The sequence below is a fragment of the Panthera tigris genome, chromosome A3 (genome assembly GCF_018350195.1).
Source record: "Panthera tigris isolate Pti1 chromosome A3, P.tigris_Pti1_mat1.1, whole genome shotgun sequence".
Classification (NCBI taxonomy): Eukaryota; Metazoa; Chordata; class Mammalia; order Carnivora; family Felidae; genus Panthera; species Panthera tigris.
In genome coordinates, this window is record NC_056662.1 from 75,826,923 (window position 1) to 75,848,457 (window position 21,535).

The window sequence follows — 21,535 nt, forward strand, 5'->3', positions numbered from 1 at the left end:
ATACCTTATGACCTAAATTTGGTTATTTCCAGTTCACAGGCAGAAAGAAATTAAGAGAAAGAAGAAAAGAAAGTTTGGCAAAAGAAAGTTTGGTAAAGTCTATCCAACCACTAAATAGGTCTTGAGACAGTATGCCTCTGAGAACCGAAACGCTGTCATAGGCCTTCTGATTTACACCACGCTTCTTGCTCCAGAGGGCCTGGCTAGTGTGACCAGTTACGGGGTAAGAGCTCAGGAAAGGCTCGCCGACTGGTCTGGAAGCTCTAGGTACAGAGCTCGTGGTATGCGAGACGTAAAATTCCTCCTACACAAATGCACCAAAGTGATCTGATGGCTCATCCTCCAGACTGGCGGGCCAGGGTGTGGCAGTAACAGCCCCCTTTTCCGATTTAGACCCACCGCTCGCTCTTCCCCTGGTCTTCCATGGAGCGAGGGCAGGCCGCTGGCACGCAGGCGCAGGCTGCGGGCGTCGGAGGCTTCGCGGGCCCCTAGGCCTGAGTCCGGCCCGGAGCCAGAAGGCGCCGGGCTCGTCCCGCGCAGCCGGCCCAGGTGCGGGACGTTAGCCTGGGCCCTTCCGAGGGCCGGCTCCAGCCCGGCCCGCCTCCCCGCGGGATTGGTGGCCCGCGGCCCCGCCCGGCCCCAAAAGCAGGCGGGAGGGGCCGCGCGCGGCCTGGCGGCGGGGGAAGCCTGGGGCCGGGCGAGCGCTCTCTCTCTCTCTCCCGGTACTGGGCGTCGGGCGGAGCGGTACTTCAGCGTCGGGCTCTCCGCCTGCCCTGCCGCCCCGCGGGCCGCGGAAGAAGCTTCTGTCGGAGCGAGCGCCGGGGCCTCTGGGCTCGGGCGGGTCCCTGCTGCCGCGGTTGGTTGCTCACTTTCCCCTAACTTGGAGCGAGAACCGGCGCCCCCTTCATCTCGCCTTTGCCCAGAGCTTGGGCCGGAGGAGCTAGACCCGGGAGGGGGTCGGGTTCGCTTTTCGGCGGTGCGGAGAGAGCCTGGGGGCAGGAAGGGAGTCTCCAGACGCCCGCGGGCTTCGCGGAGGTTCGGGGCCCGCCAAGGGGCCCGCCGAGGGTCTAGGCAGGCGGGTGGTGGGCCGCGCTATGCCGGCGCCCCCCCCCCCTTCCCCCCAGTCCTGGCGCATGTTCAGGCCTCTGGGCACCGGTTTGTCCCCAGCAACTCGTGTTGAGCGCTTTTCATCGTAGCCCTGTAAGGAGCCCCAGAGCAGAGGGACACCCTTGTGGGGTCGGGGGTGGGGGTGGAACTGGCCTGGAGAGGAGGCCGCCGCTTGCTCGCTGTAACCGCGCCCAGGATGTGCATTTCACTGTCACATTTCAGGTCTCAAGTTCTGATACCACGGACTTCCCTCCCGCCCCCCAAATGTGTTTATCCTGTTTATACGTATTTAGAATTTAGGTCCGGCTGAAAAGTTGTTCTTTGAACACTTTAGGTTTTAACTCAGCAAACATGTATTGGACACCAGTATATATAAAGTATCGGTCAAGGGGAACCCCCACAAAGCTGCTTTAGGCATAGTTCACCATCTAAATTCCCCGCTTCCCTTGTGTTCCTGTAAGGAGGACAGGTGAATACTATCCTTAAAGGTTTCTCCTGTGTTCCTTGGCGCTGAGACCTTGATGCTAAGTAAAAGATAGCAGGGCATTGGATTAAAGTGAAGAAGGGAAACCTTATTAACAGGAACAAACTTTCTCATTCAAAACATGGAAAGATTATACAACGAAAACTTTAGCTTTCATTTCAAAGTACTCACCACTCTTCAAAATTTTTTTGGAAATACTTAGAGGATTGCAATTACCTTCACATTTAAATTAGTTTCTGGCAGATATGCTGTGGGTTTTTTATCTCCTTATGCAATTTTTTTCTTCCAACTAAAAATCTTTCATTGTGAAAATCACAAACCTGTGTACAAATGTAATTGATTAATCTCTAAGGCAGAGCAATTTTCACTTTGGTGAGGGTGGGGAAGACACAGGGTAGAGGGAAACAAGCTGAAAGTGTAGTGTGCCAGCAATGAAACTGCTCTGTGACTTTGTGCTCTGAGAAGTTATATGTCCATGAAAATTCTAGACTTATTTTACAAATATTTCCTGAGTACCTATTCTGTGTCCCTGATGTCACTTGCTGTGCTTGGTGATGATATATGTTGCTATTGTCACTTTTTCCTAATCCGAAACTGTATTCTTTCCTAGTGACCCAAGACGTTGTCTTTCATACTTACATTCTTGAAGGAGTATTTACATGTATATGAAATTTATTTTCTCTTTGTCATTGGGAATTATAAACTCACGTCTTAAGGTATATTCTGCCCGGTATAATAGACTTCCCTAAATGAATTTTGGAAATTTTAAGTGAAGTTCAACAGGTTTGTTTGCTTGTTTTTTAATATCAGTACTTCTTAGATTTCAATATTGTATGTGAAATTCCGACTTGAATGTAGTATGTGGGCCTTCCCAAGTCCAGTTGACTTCAGAATCCTAATTTTGAGGCACCTGGGAAAGTGCCCCATAGAAGGTATCTTGAGAAATGAATTTTACCTGGACTTCTTGTTGTTTTTATTTTTAATTACTTGTCTCAACCTTTCTGCCAACAGAAGTGATGCCTCCAAGAAGAAATGAGAAATACAGACTTCCTGTTCCACTTCCAGAAGGCACCATTCTGGATGATATGGAAGGAAAACAATGGGTGCTGGGCAAGATGATTGGCTCTGGAGGATTTGGATTGATATATTTAGGTAAAGTATAACTATAAGTTACCAAATATTCCTACATATGTGACTGGAACTGTGATTACTTACTGTTTTGAACATTGAAACTTTGAAATACAATAGAATTCATAAATATACCTTTTTAAGTAAATGAGGATCATTAACATTTACTAGCATGTCTGGTTTAAGATACGGCTGACCCCACTACTTGCCATTCGTGTTCTGATAATCTTAGAAGTCCTTTCAGAGCATAATTACAAAGTCCACCAGGCAATTGTTAATGTTCTTTTTTGAGAGTGTGTTTTCCTGGAAATTTTGCATTTTGTAGCTCAGAAACCACAGCTGTATAAATCCAAACTGTGAATCTTAATCATTAATATTTAAGTAATACAGGGTTGTGGTCATTTCTTAACTAGGCTTCACTAGAGAATTGAGTCTTAATACCTCACGGCATCTGTTGTGTGGAATCAATTAACTTCTGTCCCGTGCATCTAGATGGTACTTGTTATTTGCCATCCTTGATAAATGAGAAAATAGACCCTCAAATCTATGTTTTTGTTCTTTGGTACAGATAAGGAATCCTAGTTGAGTATATCTTTACACTACATTTAAAAATTTTAAATTATGCTGAACTTAAAAGGATCATTCAGGGCTACCTTAAATCTGTAGTTTAATGATCAGGACTATCCATTACATGACTGGATTTAATGAATAACATAAATATTAGTGATTAAAAAAAATTACTCTCAATCCTAAATGGATTGACTCATTACATCTGTTTTTATAGGAGTTTAAGAAACTGGTAAAAGACCTACACTGGGGAATCTTGGATTCCTTATTAAACATTTCAGACAGTAGGGAAGGAAAAACTTTTCCTCTACTCTCCTAGGTTCGAGAGCTGGGTTATGAAATAAACTGACAACAGGAGAAAAGGTATACAAATTTACTAATTTTTAATGTTATGTACATGAGGATATCACAGTAAAAAAGTGAATACCCCACAAAGCAGTGATATTTGAGAACTTATATAGTGTCTTTTTTTTTAATGTTTATTTTTTATTTTTGAGAGCTGAGACAGAGAGAGTGCACAAGTTGGGGGGGGGGGGACAGAGAGAGAGGGAAACACAGAATCTGAAGCAGCCTCCAGGCTTTGAGCTGTCAGCACAGAGCCCAACGTGGGGCTCAGACCCACAAACCATGAGATTATGGCCTGAGCCAGAGTTTGACGCTTAATGGACTGAGCCACCCAGGTGCCCTGAGAGCTGATATACTGTCTTAATAGGAGAAAGGGAAAGGGGATGGAGCTCACTTAAAGGAGAGTAAATGATTTTTAGGAAAGATGAATGGGCCCTTAGGAGAATAGATGGGGGATATGATAGTTTGTGACAAAGTTTGTCTGAGATTGGCATCAATTTCTAATCTCCTGTGGTAAGAGTCAGTCTTCTCTGGTTGATGAAACTTCCCTGGAGGGAATTTATAACAATTGAGTCTTTTTTGGAGGCTCAGTCTTTATGCAAATAAAGGGAATTCAGAGAAAGCCTCTCCCTGCATTTGCTCTTTTATCAGGTGCTGTTAGCCCAAAATAATCCTTCTGCCAAAGAGGCATATTTTAGGGTCACACATTTTGCTATCCTTCACAAACATGTTTCGTAGATCATGATGGATAAAGCTCTTTTTCTGATAGAATTAAGATTATAATTTTGAACAAGTGAATGTTATTCAATAAAAAAAAAAAACCCAAAACAAAAAACCCCTGCTTATTAATCATCTTAGTGCCTACTCTAGTTGGAAACATAAGACCAATACACAAAAATGCATGGGTTAGGGGCACCTGGGTGGCCCAGTTGGTTGAGCGTCAACTCTTGATTCGGCTCAGGTCATGATCCCAGGGTCTTAGGATCAAGCCCAGGTGGGGCTTTGCACTGAGCATGGAGACTGCTTAAGATTCTTTCTCCCTCTGCCCCTCTCCCCCACTCGTTCTCTCTCTCTTTCTCTCTCTCTTTCTCTCTCTCTTTCTCTCTCTCTTTCTCTCTCTCTTTCTCTCTCTCTCTCTCTCTCTCTCTCTTTCTCTCTCTCTTTCTCTCTCTCTTTCTCTCTCTCTTTCTCTCTAAAGTACAAATAGGTAAATAAATAAAGCATTGGGTTAAATAGAGAACATTTTCCTCATTTAAAGGGTGTGAACTTTCTTGAAAAATGCTATGATTCTAAGTACTAGGTTGAGTGACATAGGCAGCTCTGTTAAATAGAAAGATAAGGCAAGCTGTTTAGGTAATTTAAAATTTTCTAAGAGCCACATTAAAAAACGTAAAAAAGAAACAGGTGAAATTTATTTCAATGATATATATTATTTAATCCAGTATATCTAAAATGTTATTATTCCAACATGTTATCAAATTAAAGAAAATTATTTTTAGTTAAAGTCTTTAAAATCCAGGATGTATTGAGTCACTTTCAGGAGCTCAGTAGCTACATACAGCTAGTGCTACCATATTGAATGGTACTGGTAAAGGCCATTAGAGTATACTTAGAGTCAGCAGAGTAGAATTCCCTGTAGAAGTGTTGATTGAGATTTTGAATTAGTGGATTCTCTTGTATAGCAAAGAGCTAACTAAGATCTCTAATATAGTGTCTTGACTCAAAGTCAGAGAGAGGGAGTTGAATAAATTTCTGATGTCACTGAGCTATATAGCCCTGGATTCCATGGCTTATCAGTTATACTGTTAGCTTTCTGATATTTGGATTATTTGAGTAATTTCAAAGAAATACTTTGAAATACTTTGATTGTAATGATCTTATTCCCTTTCTTTTTTTATTGTAAATATATATGTTAATATGTATTTAATTGTAAGTGCATTTTAAAAACTAAGTATACACATATACACACATTCACTACTTGTGTGGTTCCTGTTGTGAAAAAGAAACTTGCTGAGGCGTGTGATTTATTTGTCTGTATTCAAGTCTTTGCTTCTTTCAGTCTGTGTCACATGTTTTAGTTTTTCTCATTACCAAACTAATACTTGTTTTACAACAATTTTTAAGGTTTCATATGTTACGCAGTACCCTCTACTATCTGAATGTTAGAACCCGGATCCTGGGAACATTAGCAAGTGCACAGCACTGAGGAAGGACTTTGAAGAAATATGTAGCTATTTTGAGGAAGAGGCTCATACTTCAGAAAATATAACAGAGCTGTGTGTTCCCAATGTTGTCATTGTTCCATCAAAAGTGGTACTTGTAAATGTAGGATCAGCTCTTTAATGAGATGCCATCAGCAATCACTTTGTTCAGGTTAGTTTGTACTGAATCATTTCAAAGCTGTCTAAGCAAATTCGTATCAAATTGTATCATATTTTGCATTTTGCCATGTTCTTCATCATTTCCTGTATATAAATGAAGAAATTCAGATTTTCCTTAGTAACACCTTTATGTCCAGCTACATTCTTTTCAGGTAGTACTCCTTCCAGATACACTGTTTCGGCAGACGCTTCATCAGCATTTGTTGCCTAAGGCTGAGAAGAAACTAGCCGCTGTGTCTAACTCCTTGTGCATGTACGGCTGTCCTCTAGCTTTGAGATCAATAGCCAAGGCCTTTCAGTAATTATCAACCTAGAGTAAAGGGGAAGGAGCAGAGAAGTTTGGTATTTACTCATGACTTGGAGAAATACTGTGCCTGTAGCATTAATAGAAATAGTTATAAGAGGGAAAAGAAAAGTCTGAATACAAGAACAAAGACAAGGTTCTTTGTGTATGAAAAGAGGAGGAGGAAAAGGAACAAAGAAAGCTGTTTTACGGAATGGGAAAAATTGCTATAATTTTAGTATCAAATACGTGAAAAAGTTTCTGAAAATCGAGGGAAGGAGAGAGAACTGAGAGTTTGAATTCTGATTTAATGCTAGGTGCAACACAGAACCAAGCAAACTAAGGGAGAATTGCATAAGTAAAGGCATGGGTTTTGGTGTTAGGCAAATCTGGGTAGAATTCTGACCTGAATGAGTCATTTAGAAACTGAATGACTCTTCCTTAGTCACAAGACTTTCTTCCTATTCTGCATCGTTGAGATAATAGTAATTATGAGGATTAAATGGAGTAATGTTTTTAAAAACTTTGGAACTTGGTGAGCACTTAAATGTTTCTTATTTGTTTGTTTGTTTATTTATTTATTTAGAAACTCCCATCCTCAGTGATTAGCTGAATCTCAGGTTCAGTGTCTGGTACCACAGGGGATTGGGATGGTGACAGAGACATCCATTGGACTGGTATTCCATTTATCTTGCCATGGATTATGATAGATTTAGCTACTGATGTGGTAAAACTAAGAATATAGAGAATGCCATTGGAAGACTGACTTTTACTTACTGACCTGAATATTTTTTACCCCTAAAATTTACAATAGTAGCCATGATGACTTAGTAAAAAGTTCTCATTTAAGTTGTATCTCGTGTACCTCAGATATGGAGGATACTGGGTTTCAGAAATTAGGCCAAGTATCCAGAAAAACAGAGCTATATGTAGTAAACTTAAGCCCAATTCCTTTGAAGGCTTATATGAGTAAAAATAGCAATGGTTTATCTGTAGAAGTTTTAGTTTTTTTGAAGTTGGGCGTAGTGATGACCATTTAGCATCTTGGGAATACCAAGCACAGAATAGACGTTCAACAGGTATTTTCCTAACAGAACGAGGCTGAGGTTGGGATACGCAACCTACACAAGCCAGTCTTCTTTATTCTCTTCCATAATTACAGATATCACCCTTAATTCCAGTCTATAATCTGACAGAAGTACTCTTAGTCACAAGAAAAGCTGAGACAAGTTGATTATCACAACATCATCTAGCAGAATCTATGTATGTTTTATTGAAAAATCAAAAGCATTATGTTTTAGGAAGAAGAACACATTATTATAACTAAAATTAAACTCTGGTGAAGCCTTACGATTGAATCACTTGTCCATGAATAAATGTATAGATTTCATCTAAGTGATGGTCATACCTTTTTTGGGACATGCTTTCAGATTAGCTCTACTTTGCTTTAGAAACATAGAAGAAATGTTTTTTCAGGGGAATGAGGAAGAGGGTAGCCTAAGTAGGATTCTTAGAAATTATCAAAGCTTACCTCACTTACTGATAAGGAAACAGACTTCTATTTTTGAAAGAATAGAAAAGATGATTTATGCATGTGTCATTTTTACTTACTTTACATTTTTGTCCACGGTAATGGGTTAATTTTTAAGGTATATAGAATAACGTTCAGAAGAGCCAATGATAATTCTGGCAACAGAATGGCATTATTGGAATACATATGGCTTCATTATGTATTGCTGTATTAAATGCCATTTTGGCAGTGTCTTATAGAGAAGGCTTTGGGGTAAGCAGTTACTCTTATCTGACACAATGCAACATTACAGTGCCACTGTGACTGTAACTAGGAAATTTTGAAAATGATACTGTGGGAGTGAGAAGAAGGAAATAAACATGAAATCGGGAAAACTAGTACTAGAAACTAGTATATATAGTAAATTAGTTCCCAGATGAAGGTGTGGAGAGAGAGACAAGAGGAAGGGATCACTTGGGATTCTGTGAATTTAATGCACTTGTTAGACCTATACACCAGAAATAAAAGTCTATAGAAGATATATTTTAATTTTGTGTTTGTTGTCCATAGGCTATTAATTTTGAGTTTTTATAGAAAGAGGAGTGTTCGTGTACCTATCAGCTTAAGAAATCTAAGTATTTACAGAAGTTTGGGTTCTTTGTATAAAAAGGGAGAGTTCTTCTAAGGCTTAACCTTTGCTTGTCTTTTTCATTTTGTTGAGTGTCTGATCTTCTTTTTAACATGTATTATGGTTCTTCATTTTCAACATTTTTACTGTCAAATTTCTTTTGCCTTCAGGGAAGATTTACAAACTACTCCATTCTTCATTGATTTATATATTATGTTTCTTCCACTGCACCTGTTACTGTCTTGTAACTGTTTACAGTGGTCAAGGTTTTAAAATTTGAAACCTATTGCTATAGGGAAATTTCTTCTTCATGAAATGAGCTCACCTCTATTGCCACACAATAAAAGAATTCTCAGCTTTTGAGAGCTTCTGGCTTCCTTATGAAATATGGATAAACTTTGCTTCTGAAGTGTTTTGGTTTTTTTTTTTTTCTTTTTCCTTTCGATATGGAAGAAGAGGAATAAAGAGTAGGTATGGTCTTTCTTTTCAGACACAGGAATATCCATGTTTATGAAATAAAGGAGAGGAAAATTAAACTCTGAAGCTCTAAATATGAGAATTCACTTGAAAATAGTTTTTTGGAGGATGAAAACTTGTCCACCATTCACATTTAATGTTACAGAGGAATTTATGGATCTTATACTGCTCACATACTTGGTTTTGCAATTAGTGCTTCTTCAGAATGTTTGTCCCTTAAAAGTCCAATGCGTGGAGTTTATACACTATACCGTATTCTACATGGAAGAGTATTGTAGGAGAAAAGGCAGAAAACTCAGTAAGTATGTCAAGACAATTGTTGAATGCTTCCACTGTTCCTTTTAAAAGGATGAACTTCAGTCAGGTAGACTTTTCTTTAACGTCTCCAATCAAGTAATACTTGAGGAAAATGATTCTGTAGAAAGACATCCATTGAAGGCCAGAAACATCTACAGATGCAGTGTGATCCCAAGCAATGAAGCATGTGGCCCTTCATTGGCATTATATGATAACAGGAGGATCTTCTGGCAGAAGAGCTGACTTTTGCTGCGTTCTGCATGCTGCCCCTCCAAACCCATCTTTGATTGGCACCTATGCCCTATTGAAACTGGCATCACACCTTCTGAATGGGCCCAGTGCCAGGCTAGCAGATGGGTATGGGCAAAAGCATGCCAGAAACCCAGTATGTGCATCAAGTTTAAGTATTAGGGGCCCAAACTCTCATCCAGGGATATGAAAATTGCAGTCTGTTGAGAGCTTTTTGTGCTTAAGGTTAAAGGACATGCCATTTCTACTCCAGCTTAGAGGTTGATTAATTTTGAAAGTCAAACAGGAGCTCCCGTGGCTGTGTCAGGCAAAATTCTATCTTTGGTGAATGAGAATTACTACTTCATGTAGGGAAGAGAAAGTATTGTAATGAAGTTTCCAATGAGAGTTACTCTCCTGCAAGTGCCTCCAGCACTTAAGCAGCATGCATTCAGTGGAGATGAATATTTCCATTCTCCAGCAGAGCCAGGTGCAATCAAAGCCAGATCTTCAACCTGCTGCAGTAAAGAACCCTACATTTAGAAAGGGCAGGCAAAGTTTGGAAGAACTCCTTGGTGGCAGCTCTCACCATGAGCTGATGGAGCTTCACGAAAGCGTATAAAGGAGATGAAGGAAAAACTCCACAAACAAAAACCCTTCAGGATACTTCACCCTCCAAACCGAAAGAAAAAGTTTAGTCCTTTATCCTCAATGCAGGAATTGTTCTGAATTTTATATCAATAAAAACTTAGTTTACCAAAATGTTAGAATCAACTTAATGCATAAGTAACAAAGTTTTCTATTCTAACATTTATTTCATTGCATGTCTATCATGTATATAAACTTCACTTCTTGAATAATGGATTTTGCATAAAATTGAGTTCTAAATATCATATTCCTTATGATCGTCTCACACCAACTACAGAACTGGGCAGAAAAAGGGGAGGGCATCATTCCTTATGACCACTTTAATCGTATCCCTCTAAATGCTCTTAAATTTACAGGAATGCCTATAAGGCCAGCTGTGGCCAAGAGAAGCTTTTCCTAATCGCCTTATAGCCACTGCTTTTTCTTTTCCACTGTGTAAACTTTATCTATGGAACAGATTCCATGAGACCGTTGTGAATACTTCAACGTATTCAAAACATATAACTGCCACAAATTAAACTACTAAAACTAAAGCTGGTGCATTGTAACTGCCAAGTAAAGCTGGCACGTCCCTCTGTCAGACTGCGGGAGAGTATGCCATACAGCCCTCAGAAAACACAATTCATCCAGAAGCACTCTTGTCACTTGCTCTGATATTAAAACAGAGAAAGTGACATTAATTAAAGAAGTGACATGAGCCAACAAAGGCAATGAAATTCTAAGCTTTGGCTCATGTGCAGACCTTATTCCAACTTACTCTGCTTAGGTATTGTGGCCATTTCTGGAGTCATGTGGCCACTTTCCCCCCTTCCTCCTCTCACCTCCCTATTCTGGAACATTGTTTTCAGGCAACTAAAATTTTATCTCCAAGGTTGGACCAGCCAGTTGGTGCGCTGGTAGTTGGTGCAAGGTTTCCCCAAAGAGTAGTGTGATGGCATGTGATGCCTTGACTGCACTCTGTAAGTGCATGAGAAGAACAGCTAGAGGCAGAGGAGAGCTGGTCTAACAGAAAGGCAAGCAACAGCTTACACAGAGCAGAGTACCTCGATTTGGTGGACCGGCAGCTAGGGGAGTCTGTCGTAGCTTGGGTCGTGAAAACCAATGGCAGCCGGTGGCCCTTAGCGAAAATCCGAACATGAGGAAGAGGCAAGCGAGCAGGGGAGCACCCACAACTTTCCCGTCTTTGTTTCCATGGTGTGTTCTTTCAGTGTTTATCTCGTGTCTTCCTATGATGACTATGCGTGTACTCTTTCATTCACCTCCCCCACAGCGCTACATGAGAAACTCCTTGTGGGCATTCTCTCAGGGTGCTTAAGCAAGGCCTTGCCTATGACGGTGTTTCAAAAACGATAGGCTAGATGAACTCCAGAGCTAGTCTGTTACGGAAAAATAATTTTCCCAACTGCTAGGTTATCTGAGATGAAATTTTGTGCTCTGTGTACTGTATCATGTGGTGTGTGTGTGTGTGTGTGTGTGTGTGTGTGTGTATGGCTCTGTACTTTTAGGGATGTTATTCTGTGTATTCTAGGGGAGACAAGTATCTGTTCATTTTCTTTTCAAGTATATTTTTAAACTATAAGAAACTATGTACTTCATAGATCTTAGGATTTATTGGGAAAAGTCTACTTTGCTAATGCATTGTGCAGGGAGTTAAAAAAAAACTGGACACCACATTAAGCCTAAACAGTTTTGTATCTAGCAGAAAACAATTATGCGTAGCACTTGATTGAATTCATCCAGGAGTACCTAATAGCAGACCTAACAGCAAGTATAAACTTTTGTGGAGGGAATGCATGGATGTTGTTTGTTGTTAAATGGATTGATTTGTAGGCATGTAACATGCATAAGAAATCTGCTTTTCAAAGAATATAAACACAACTTTAACAGAAAATAAATTATTGGAATTTCTTTTAACTCAAGTGAATGAAAGGTTTGATTAAGAGTTTTGTACATAGTCAGAAGCTTTTGTTATGGTTTCTGGGCATTGGGAGTTTTATATTTGAGCTCAGGAATTTTCTGTCTGTGTAATTAGTCATGAGGTTTAATGTACATTTTTCATATCAGGCAGACAATGGCTTCAAAGAGACAGCAATGCTGCAAAGGAGCAAGAAAAGAAGGCCAAAGTTGACACACACAGAGGCAAAACAGTGTAAGAAAAATCAACACGTTTTGCAAAATCAATCATTGAAAATGTGTCAGTGTTCAGGAGACTGTCTTTAATTTGCAATCCAAGTGAAAAAGAGTATTTAAATATGAGAGGCAGTATTATTGAGCCCAGCATGCCTGCTACCACTTGTTTGACTAGCTCAGAATAGAACACTGAGAGGCAAGGGCTCAAAGTTAAATGAACATTTATACATTTTAAAATCAAATGAAGGATTCAGACTATATTCATGAATTAATTTTTTTTTTCAGAACCCTAAATTTAATCAGCTGGAATTACTTTTAAAGTGTCATCCTATTTAACTTTTGGGAATGATGAATTTGCCTTTTAATAGGGATGCCGTATTTTATCATGAAGATGAAACAAACTGTCTTTTGTTAATTATTCCCCAGAGACACTGGCCATTTTTCTCATCTAGGCTCAACATGGAGTAACAGCAGCTTTCCCCAAATTTATTTCAAGCAAGAGCAATTGGAAGCTACAACATGTATGAAAAAGAGGCTCATGGAGAGCATAGCTTCCATTGTATATGTTCTGAGTGCCACCTGATGAAATTCTTAGAGGTGATGCTCCCAAAGCCTCACCCAGGAGGCCGTGAACACAGAACACAGAAAAGCAGAAAAGAACGAAAGAGCGAATCTACACTAAAGAGTAGCAGATGAGTCATACGTGTCCGCGGCATCCAGTAACTGCTACGGATAGTTGTTGAAATCTTTGTTAGGAAATCATTATCAACATCAACTTCTACTAAAATCTTCCACTTAAGTGCGTGCCTAGCTCTGTGTTGAATGCTTTACGTGCATTATTTCATTTCGTTCTCTCAATAAACTAATAAGGAAGATGTCGAGGCTTAGGGCGGTGAAGGAATTTGCTTGTGTGCCGCAGTTTGTATAATTGTCCCAATCTACAGCTGAACTCAGGTCTCTTGGCTCTACTGATTGATGTCCTTTGTCAAAGAACACTTTGAATTTAACGCTAGCCAGGGAAGATAGTTGCAAATGACATGCTCGTGACATGCTCATTTCTAAAATAACTGTGAAATATCTAATTGATAGTATTGGCAGCTCATTTAAGAAATCTGTTAGTGATAATGCTGATAACGGTGTCATTTTCCTTCAGATTGAGAACCTGGTGTGTCAAGCATCAGTGATATGTTTTTAATATTAAGTTCACAAAATCTGTGGAGGAACATCTGATATTTATAGTAAATCTAATGCTAAGAACTGGAAAAATGCATTAAAAAAGTACTATACTTGGGTCAAACAATATTTTTATGAAAAAAAAAATGTGAGAGCAGTCAACCAATAGCGCATACAAACTGGTAAGAAAGAGTTGGTGGATTTTTTGCTTTTTGAAAAATGAATAATTTTATGCAGTTGTTTTGATTCTAAACAGCAGCAGGAAGATCAAAAGAAGCCTCTTTCAAACCCTATGATACAATTTGAATAGGCATCCTGTAAAAACAGATAATTTAGCAAATATTGGATTGTTCTTGACCGTGTCTTTTTATTCATTGGGTAGTAAAGATACACTAATATTTAGAAAACTAGGTCTTTTGAGAGTAAAACAAAACAAAAAATACTTAGATTAGTAGAATCTTGATAAAGAGTTTATTGTCATACAGAATTTGTTCAAGTACCCAAATACTTAATCTTTAATAGAAGTATAATTTGTGCAAGATTATTCAGTACCTTCAAGATATTTTTACATAATAGTAGTGATTTATTACAAATTTATAAATGATTTTATGAAAAAAATTGTAACATTTCATGCAGAGGCAAATGCTTAGGTGTTTTTAGTGGAGAAGAGATATTTAATAGGTATTGCAATGCTAGTTTTTATGCTAGGTTACTTTTTTCTTTGGAGTATATACATAGCAAGGGAAAGAATGAACAAAATACAACATTACATTAGACTATTTGTTTTTGATCACTTATAGTGATATAGGATTATTAATTTCAATTTCTGGAAAGTGTGAAGAAAAGCTATTCATTATACTTGATCTTGTTTCTATTAAAAGATCATGTGTTCCAATTCTAGCATAGATCTCCAGTGTCAAATGTGTATTACAGTTGAGAGTGGATATTATGTACACTTTCTTACAAAGTGTTAGGAAGATGGCAGAGAAGAAATAGTAAGACCCATTAAAAAACATCCCCAAACAATACATGTCAAGATAAGTGAGAAAAAAGCAAAAGAAAGCTGCATATCTAACGAGCAAATATTGCCATGTGATGAAAAAGAGAAGAAAAAAATTGTATAGACTCTATAGTATCAGAATTTCTACTCCAGCAAAAAACTTTTGAACAAGTGTAACTGTTCTGAAATTTAGTGTAACGTAAATTGAATGAATTATGGAATCATTGTAAAAATAGAGGTTTTTATTGGAAGAAGGACATTTAAGTTCTTTCTGACCCCGAAAATCTGTGAGATCCAAAAAGATGGTAAGAGATATTGAAACATAGAGGTTTTATGGAAAGAATTGATACAACTGAGCAAAAATTAGTTGTACTATTAATGAATGAGCAAAGCAAATCTGTGTCAGAGAACAGTGACCTAAAAGAGATCATCAAGAAGAAAAAAATAATAGTTCTCTTACCTGTGTGTGTAATATATCTTTGGATAATAAGAATATCACACAAGAAGGTAAAGACCTTTTCAAAATAGAGACCATTATTAAAGAGAAAGATTTCCCTTTGAAACCTAATTTCAGCATGAATTTTAGAAAGTGTTTTAAAAAGTGAGGGCAAGGTTAAAGCTCTTACATAGTAGGTTTTTAAACAAAATACAAAATTTACAATACCATTTTAGGAAATGAGGTCAAGAACTATATTAGCCCTTAATTCATAGGCTGAAAATACAAAGACTTCATGATAGCTAAAAGAAATATGACTATCATTCCAGTATACTATCCAGCCAAATTAAATGTCTCTTAAGAGATAGGAGGGAACATTTGAGGTCTTAGGAAATCTGAAATCATTTTATAACAGATTACCACAAAGATAAAGGACACTTGAAAATATATAATTGAAAGAGACTTATAAGAGATAAATGAATTAAAAAATTAAGAGAAGATTTGATGATAACAATGTACAACCAGTTCAGTAAAAATCATTATGAACATAGAATTTTGTATTGCAATCCATATTTCTAAGGTAGATTTATAAACCATGGTTAGGAATTATAGAGTTGAAAGTTAAAGAAAGTTAAATTATATGTTAATCCTTCAAGCAAGCTTAAAATGTACTTAGTTAATGATGAAAATATCTGAATTAGAATGTAGCAGTGTTGGGTGTTTGAGAAACAGGTAAATGGATTGAAAAATAGCCTATTATAAAATGAAGTTAAATATGAAGTATGTATCACTACCGCTAAGGAATGGGCAAAGAAGCACAAAGAAGAATAACAATGATATAAATTTACTGAGTGTTGGATCGTAATACAATTGCCACTTATTATATTTGATAAAAATAGTCTGAAATCCTTTGTGGAATATCATTGACAAAAATCCCTTATCAGTTGTCAAAAGAGAAGTACTTAATGAAAAGATCAAGGTTTTCCATGCGCATGTAAATAGTAAAATAAAGCAGGGTTTTTTGTTGTTGTTATATTTTACATTCTATAGTAAAACCATTAAAAGAGCTAAACAAAGACATTACAGAATGGCAGAAATTTAATAAAGCCAAGTGAAAATGTAATGATAGAATGTAATATGACCAGAATGCTACTGTTGATTTTTATGCTTAAAGAAAAGAAAATTTAGCAGATACTTAATAAGAAATTATTACAAATGTAGTTACGACTGGAGGTGTTATAAGCAAACTCAGAACGGGACAAATCTGTTACCAATAGGTCTTCACAGTTTTCTAATGGAACCTGGCATACAGGTGAAATGGGTAGGGGCTCTGGTCCCTCCACTCATGTTTCAACCTGCGCATTTTCACTTTGATCTTCCATGTATCAAGCTTTGTTTTTATTTAAAGCAATTTTTTTAATGTTTATTTATTTTTGAGAGCCAGAGAGAGACAGACAGACAGAACACGACTGGGGGAGGGGCAGAAACAGCCAGAGACCCAGAATCTGAAGCAGGCTCCAGTCTCTGGGCTGTCAGCACATGGCCCAATGTAGGGCTCAAATTCACGAGTCATGAGATCATGACCTGAGCCGGAGTTGGACGCTTGACCAACTGAGCCATCCAGGTGCCCCCTGTGTATCGAGCTTTTGAGGAACATTCTATCACTAAAAGAGTTTGAAGATAACTGTGCTATAACATTTAATAAGCTACAAAGTTGAATATGCAATTAATAATTTTTATTTGGAGGGGATTTAACACCTTTAGAGAGAATATGCTTTTGTTTACCAACTGTACAGGAACTCATTTTAAAAATTAAGTATGTGGTGATTTAGTATATATTAAAAAAAACAAACAATTTGGGGGCACCTGGGTGGCTCAGTCGGTTGAGTTTCCAACTTCAGCTCAGGTCATGATCTCATGGTTCATGAGTTCAAGTCCCATATTGGTCTCACTGTTGCTGCTTGTCAGACAGTGCAGAGCTTGCTTCGGATCTTCTGTCTCCCTCTCTCTCTGCCCCTTCTCTGCTTGTGTTCTCTTTATTCTCTCAAAAAAAAAAAAAAGAAAACAAACAAATAAAAAAAAGGAAAAAAAAAACAAAAAAAAACCAGAATTTTTATATGTTATAGTCTTGGAATTCACTGCTGGATGTAAATACTAAGATCAACTTGCTTGTTCTGTTTTTGTCTTTAGCCCTAACATTCTGTCTCCAGTTTCTACATATTCCAATTGTGTTTATTTGAAGGCCACCTTCCCTTGAGGCCTACTATTGCTATCCTTTTTGCATTTTCTGCCAAAGTTATACATTGTATATTTGTTTTCAAAATTATTTTTGCCTTTTTATCATTAAGCATATTTTACTTTATATTACAATTGTATATTATATCTTTTTAAAATTTTTTTAAGTGTATTAGAGAACAAGTGCATGTGCATGCATGAGTTGGGGGTGGTGGAGAGAGAGAGGGCAAGAAAGAATCCCAAGCAGGCTCCATGCTATCAGCACAGAGCCTGATGTGGGGCTCGAACCCATGAACTGTGAGATCGTGACCTGAGCTGAAATCAAGAGTTGGACATTTAACCAACTGAGCCACCCAGGCACCCCTATATTTTATCTTTTTGTTAATATTATTTTTAAATTCACATAGAGAAAAATTGACTTTTTGTCTGTGTATATCTCTGTGGATTTTATCATACCACGACAGTTAGGGTACAAAAGAGATTCATCATCCCTAAAATCTTCCTCATACTATCGCTGTGTAGTTACACCCTTTCCTTAGTTCTAGGTGGTGGCAACCACTGATTTGTTCTCTGTCACTACAATTTTGTCTTTTTAAAAAAAAAAAAAATTTAACGTTTTTTGAGACAGGGAAAGACAGCATGAACGGGGGAGGGTCAGAGAGAGAGGGAGACACAGAATCTGAAACAGGCTCCAGGCTCTGAGCTGTCAGCACAGAGCCTGACGCGGGGCTCGAACTCACGGACTGTGAGATCATGACCTGAGCCGAAGTTGGATGCTTAACTGACTGAGCCACCCAGGCGCCCCCAATTTTGTCTTTTTAAGAATGTACAGAATTCCTATCCATGCGATCATACAGCATGTACCTTTTGAGACTGGATTTGTTTCATGTAGCATAGTACCTTCAAAATTCATCCAAGTTGTACATAGCCATAGTTCATTTCTTTTTATTGCCGAGTAGTATTATATGGTATGGATGTACCACAATTTGTTTATTCTGCTATTGAAGGACATATGGATAGTGTGATTCCTTCAACTTTGTTCTCTTTCAAAATTATTTTATCTCTTCTAGTTCCTACCTTTCTGTATAGATTTTTAAATCAAGTTGCCTGTATTTACAAAAAAAAAAAAAAGGCAAAAGAAAGAAACTTTGCTGAGATTTTGGTTGGTATTGGATTAAATCTATAGATAAATTTGGAGAGAATTGTCATTTTTACTAAGTCTTTCAATCCACAAATACATTGTTTCTCCATTTCTTTAGGTATTTGATTTCTTTCATCAGCATTTTGTAGTTTTTAGCATAATTGGCCTTGTACATGTACTGTTACTTAAGTATACATGAAGGTTTTTATATTTTTGGTGCTATTGAAAATGTCATTGCTTTTGTAATTTTGGTTTCAAATTTACATTATTAGCATATAGAAATATATTTGATTTTTGCATGATGACCTTATGTTCCATGATCTTGGAAAACTTATTTATTCTAGGATTTTTTTTTCTGATTCTTTGGGATTTTCTATATGGATAATCCTGTCTTCTGTAAAAAGGGACCACTTTATTTCTTCTTTTCCAATCTGTATGTCTTTTATTTTTTTCCTTGACTCCTTGCACTGGCCATGACTTCTAGTACTTTATTGAATAGGATTGGTGATAATGGATATCGTTGACTTGATCCAAATTTTAGGGAGAAAGCTTTCAGCCTCTCATCATTTAGTATCATGTTAACAATAAGATAGGTATTTTGTAAATAGTCTTTATAAAGTTGAGGGAGCTCTCTCCTAGTATACTGAAAGTTTTTTTTTTTTATCAGGAATAGGTATTAAATTTGTCAAATGCTTTTTCTGCTTCAATTGTTATGATTGTGTGGTTTTTCTCATTTAGACTTCATATGGTGGATGACAGTAGTTTTGTTTTTCATCAGAGTCATATGGGCTGTTGGTCTGTAGTTTCCTTTTTCTTCTCTTTTTTCCTACTAATTTAGTCTAGTTTTGATATCAGGGTAATGCTGGCTTCATAAAATGAGTTGTGAGTTAATCTCTCCTTTTCTGCTTCCTGGAAATGAGTAGGAGAGTTGGTATTATTTCTTTTGTAAATGTTTTGTGGAACTCTACAGTGAAGTCACTGGGCCTAGAGATACTTTTTACCAGGAGCTTTTTTTTTTTTTTTTTTTTTTTTTAACTTCATTTTACTTTCATTAGTAGTTTTAGGACTAATTTGGTTGTTTCATCTTAGATAATTTTTAGTAATTTGTGATTTTTAAGGAACTGGTCCGTTGTATCTAAATTGTTCAAATCTGTATGTATAAAGTTGTTCATAATTGTACTTATTTTGAGACAGAAGCGTGCAAGTAGGGGAGAAGGGCAGAGGGAGAGAGAGAGAATCTTAAGCATACTCCATGCTCAGTATAGAGCCCAATGTGGAGCTTGATCCCACAAACCTGAGATCATGGTTGAGCTGAAATCAAGAGTCAGATGTTCAACTGACTAAATAACCCAGGTGCCCCCATATTTATTATACTTTGAATGTCAGCAGGTTCTATAGTGATGTTCCCTGTTTCATTCCTGATATAGATAATTTTTATCTTTTTCTTGCTAGTTGCTCTGGGTAGGATTTCCAGTACTATGTTGAGTAAAATTGGTGAGAGTGAGTATCCTTGTCTTGTTCCTGATCTTAAAGGAAAAGCTTTTAAGCTTTTCACAGGTCAGTATGATGTTCAGTATCAGCTTCTCATAATTGGCCTTAATTATGTTGAGGTATGTTCTTTCTATACCCGAATTTTTGAGAGGCTTTCATGGTGAAAGGATGTTGAATTTGTCAGATGCTTTTTTTTTAAATCTACTGACATGATCTTATGACTTTTGTCCTTCATTTTGTTAATGTGGTGGGTGGATTTCATTGATTGATTTGCATATGTTGAACCATCCTTGCATTTCAAAAATCCTACTTCATCATGATATATGAACCTTTAATGTACTGCTGAATTCATTTTGCCAATATTTTGTTGAGTACTTTTGTGTATATGTTCATCAGGGATATTGGCCTATAATTTTTTTTCTTGGACTGTCCTTGTCTGGCTTGATCTTTACTATTGTCTTCCTAGTCTCTATTTCATTTATTTCCACTCTGATCTTTGTTATTTCCTTCTTTCTACTAACTTTGAGATTTGTTCTTTTTCTGGGGTCTTAGTGTGTAAAGTTACATTGTTATTTTAGATTTTTCTTTTTTCTTAGTGTAGAAGTTTATTGTTACACACTTTCCTCTTAGAACTGCTTTTGCTGCATTCCATAAGTATTGATATGTGGTATTTTCATTTTCATTTGTTTCAAGTATTTTTTTTATTGGAAAGTGTACTTTACTCATTTATTTTTTGAAATTTTTATAGTTGACACACAAAGTGAGATTAATTTCAGGTGTACAACGCAGTGATTCAGCTTCTTTATAGGATATTCTACACTCACCACGAGTGTAGCTACCATCTGTCACCATACAATACTATTACAATACCATTGACTATATTCACTATGCTGTGCCTTTTATTCTCATGACTTAATCATTCCATAACTGGAAGCCTGTATTTCCCACTCCCCTTCACCCATTTTGCCCATCCTTCCACCCCCATTCCCTCTGGCAACCATCACTCTGTTCTCTGTATTTATAGGTCTGATTCTACCTTATTTTTGCTTGTTTGTTTGTTTTATTCCACACATGAGTGAAATTATATGGTATTTGTCTTTCTCAGTCTGAGTTATTTCACTTAGCTAATACCCTCTAGGTCCATCCATGTAGTTGCAAATGGCACAATCTTATCCTTTTTTACGGCTATGTAACATACATATGTGTGTGTGTGTATGTGTGTGTGTATACATCATATCTTCCTTATCCATTCAACTATTGATGGGCACTTAGACTGCTGCCATATCTTGGCTATTGTAAATAATGCTATAGTAAACATAGAGGTGAGTATATCTTTTTGAATTAGTGTTTTCATTTTCTTTGGGTAAATACCTGTAGTGGAATTATTGGATCATGTGGTATTTCCATCTTTAATTGTTTGAAGAACCCCCATACTATTTTCCACAGTGGCTGTACCAATTTACATTCCCACCAACAGTGTGTGAAAGTTCCTTTTCCTCTACATCTTCACCAACATTTGTTATTTCTTGTTTGTTATTTCTTGTTATTTCATGATTAGTGATGTTGAGCATCTTTTCATGTGTCTGCTGGACAACTGTATGTCTTCTTGGAAAAATGTCTGTTTAGATCCTCTGCCCATTTTCAAAATTTATTTGAGAAAGAGAGCAGGAGAGGGGCAGAGAGAGAGACAGAAGATCTGAAGTGGCTCTGTGCTGACAACAGACAGCCCAATGCAGGGCTTGAACTCACGAGCCATGAGATCATGACCTGAACTAAAGTTAGGCTTTAACTGACTAAGCCACCCAGTTGTCCTCCCCTTCCCATTAAAAAAAAATAATAATGTTTA

General features: G+C 37.5%; 1 protein-coding gene across 6 annotated transcripts in view; it reads left to right on the forward strand.

The window, feature by feature from the left end:
- Positions 1-469: 469 nt before the first annotated feature.
- VRK2 (VRK serine/threonine kinase 2) overlaps positions 470-21,535 on the forward strand; it is a 103,572-nt gene continuing 82,506 nt past the window's right edge. The window contains exons 1-2 of one of the 6 annotated variants that reach the window (XM_042981432.1): positions 470-549; positions 2,603-2,743. In XM_042981432.1, the coding sequence (XP_042837366.1) occupies positions 2,608-2,743 (136 nt within the window). In that variant the 5' untranslated portion in view covers positions 470-549; positions 2,603-2,607. Of the gene's footprint in view, positions 550-604; positions 857-910; positions 1,201-2,602; positions 2,744-5,755; positions 6,005-12,037; positions 12,233-21,535 lie in introns of those variants that run through there. The other 5 variants (XM_042981431.1, XM_042981437.1, XM_042981433.1 and 2 more) reach the window with 5 other exon arrangements.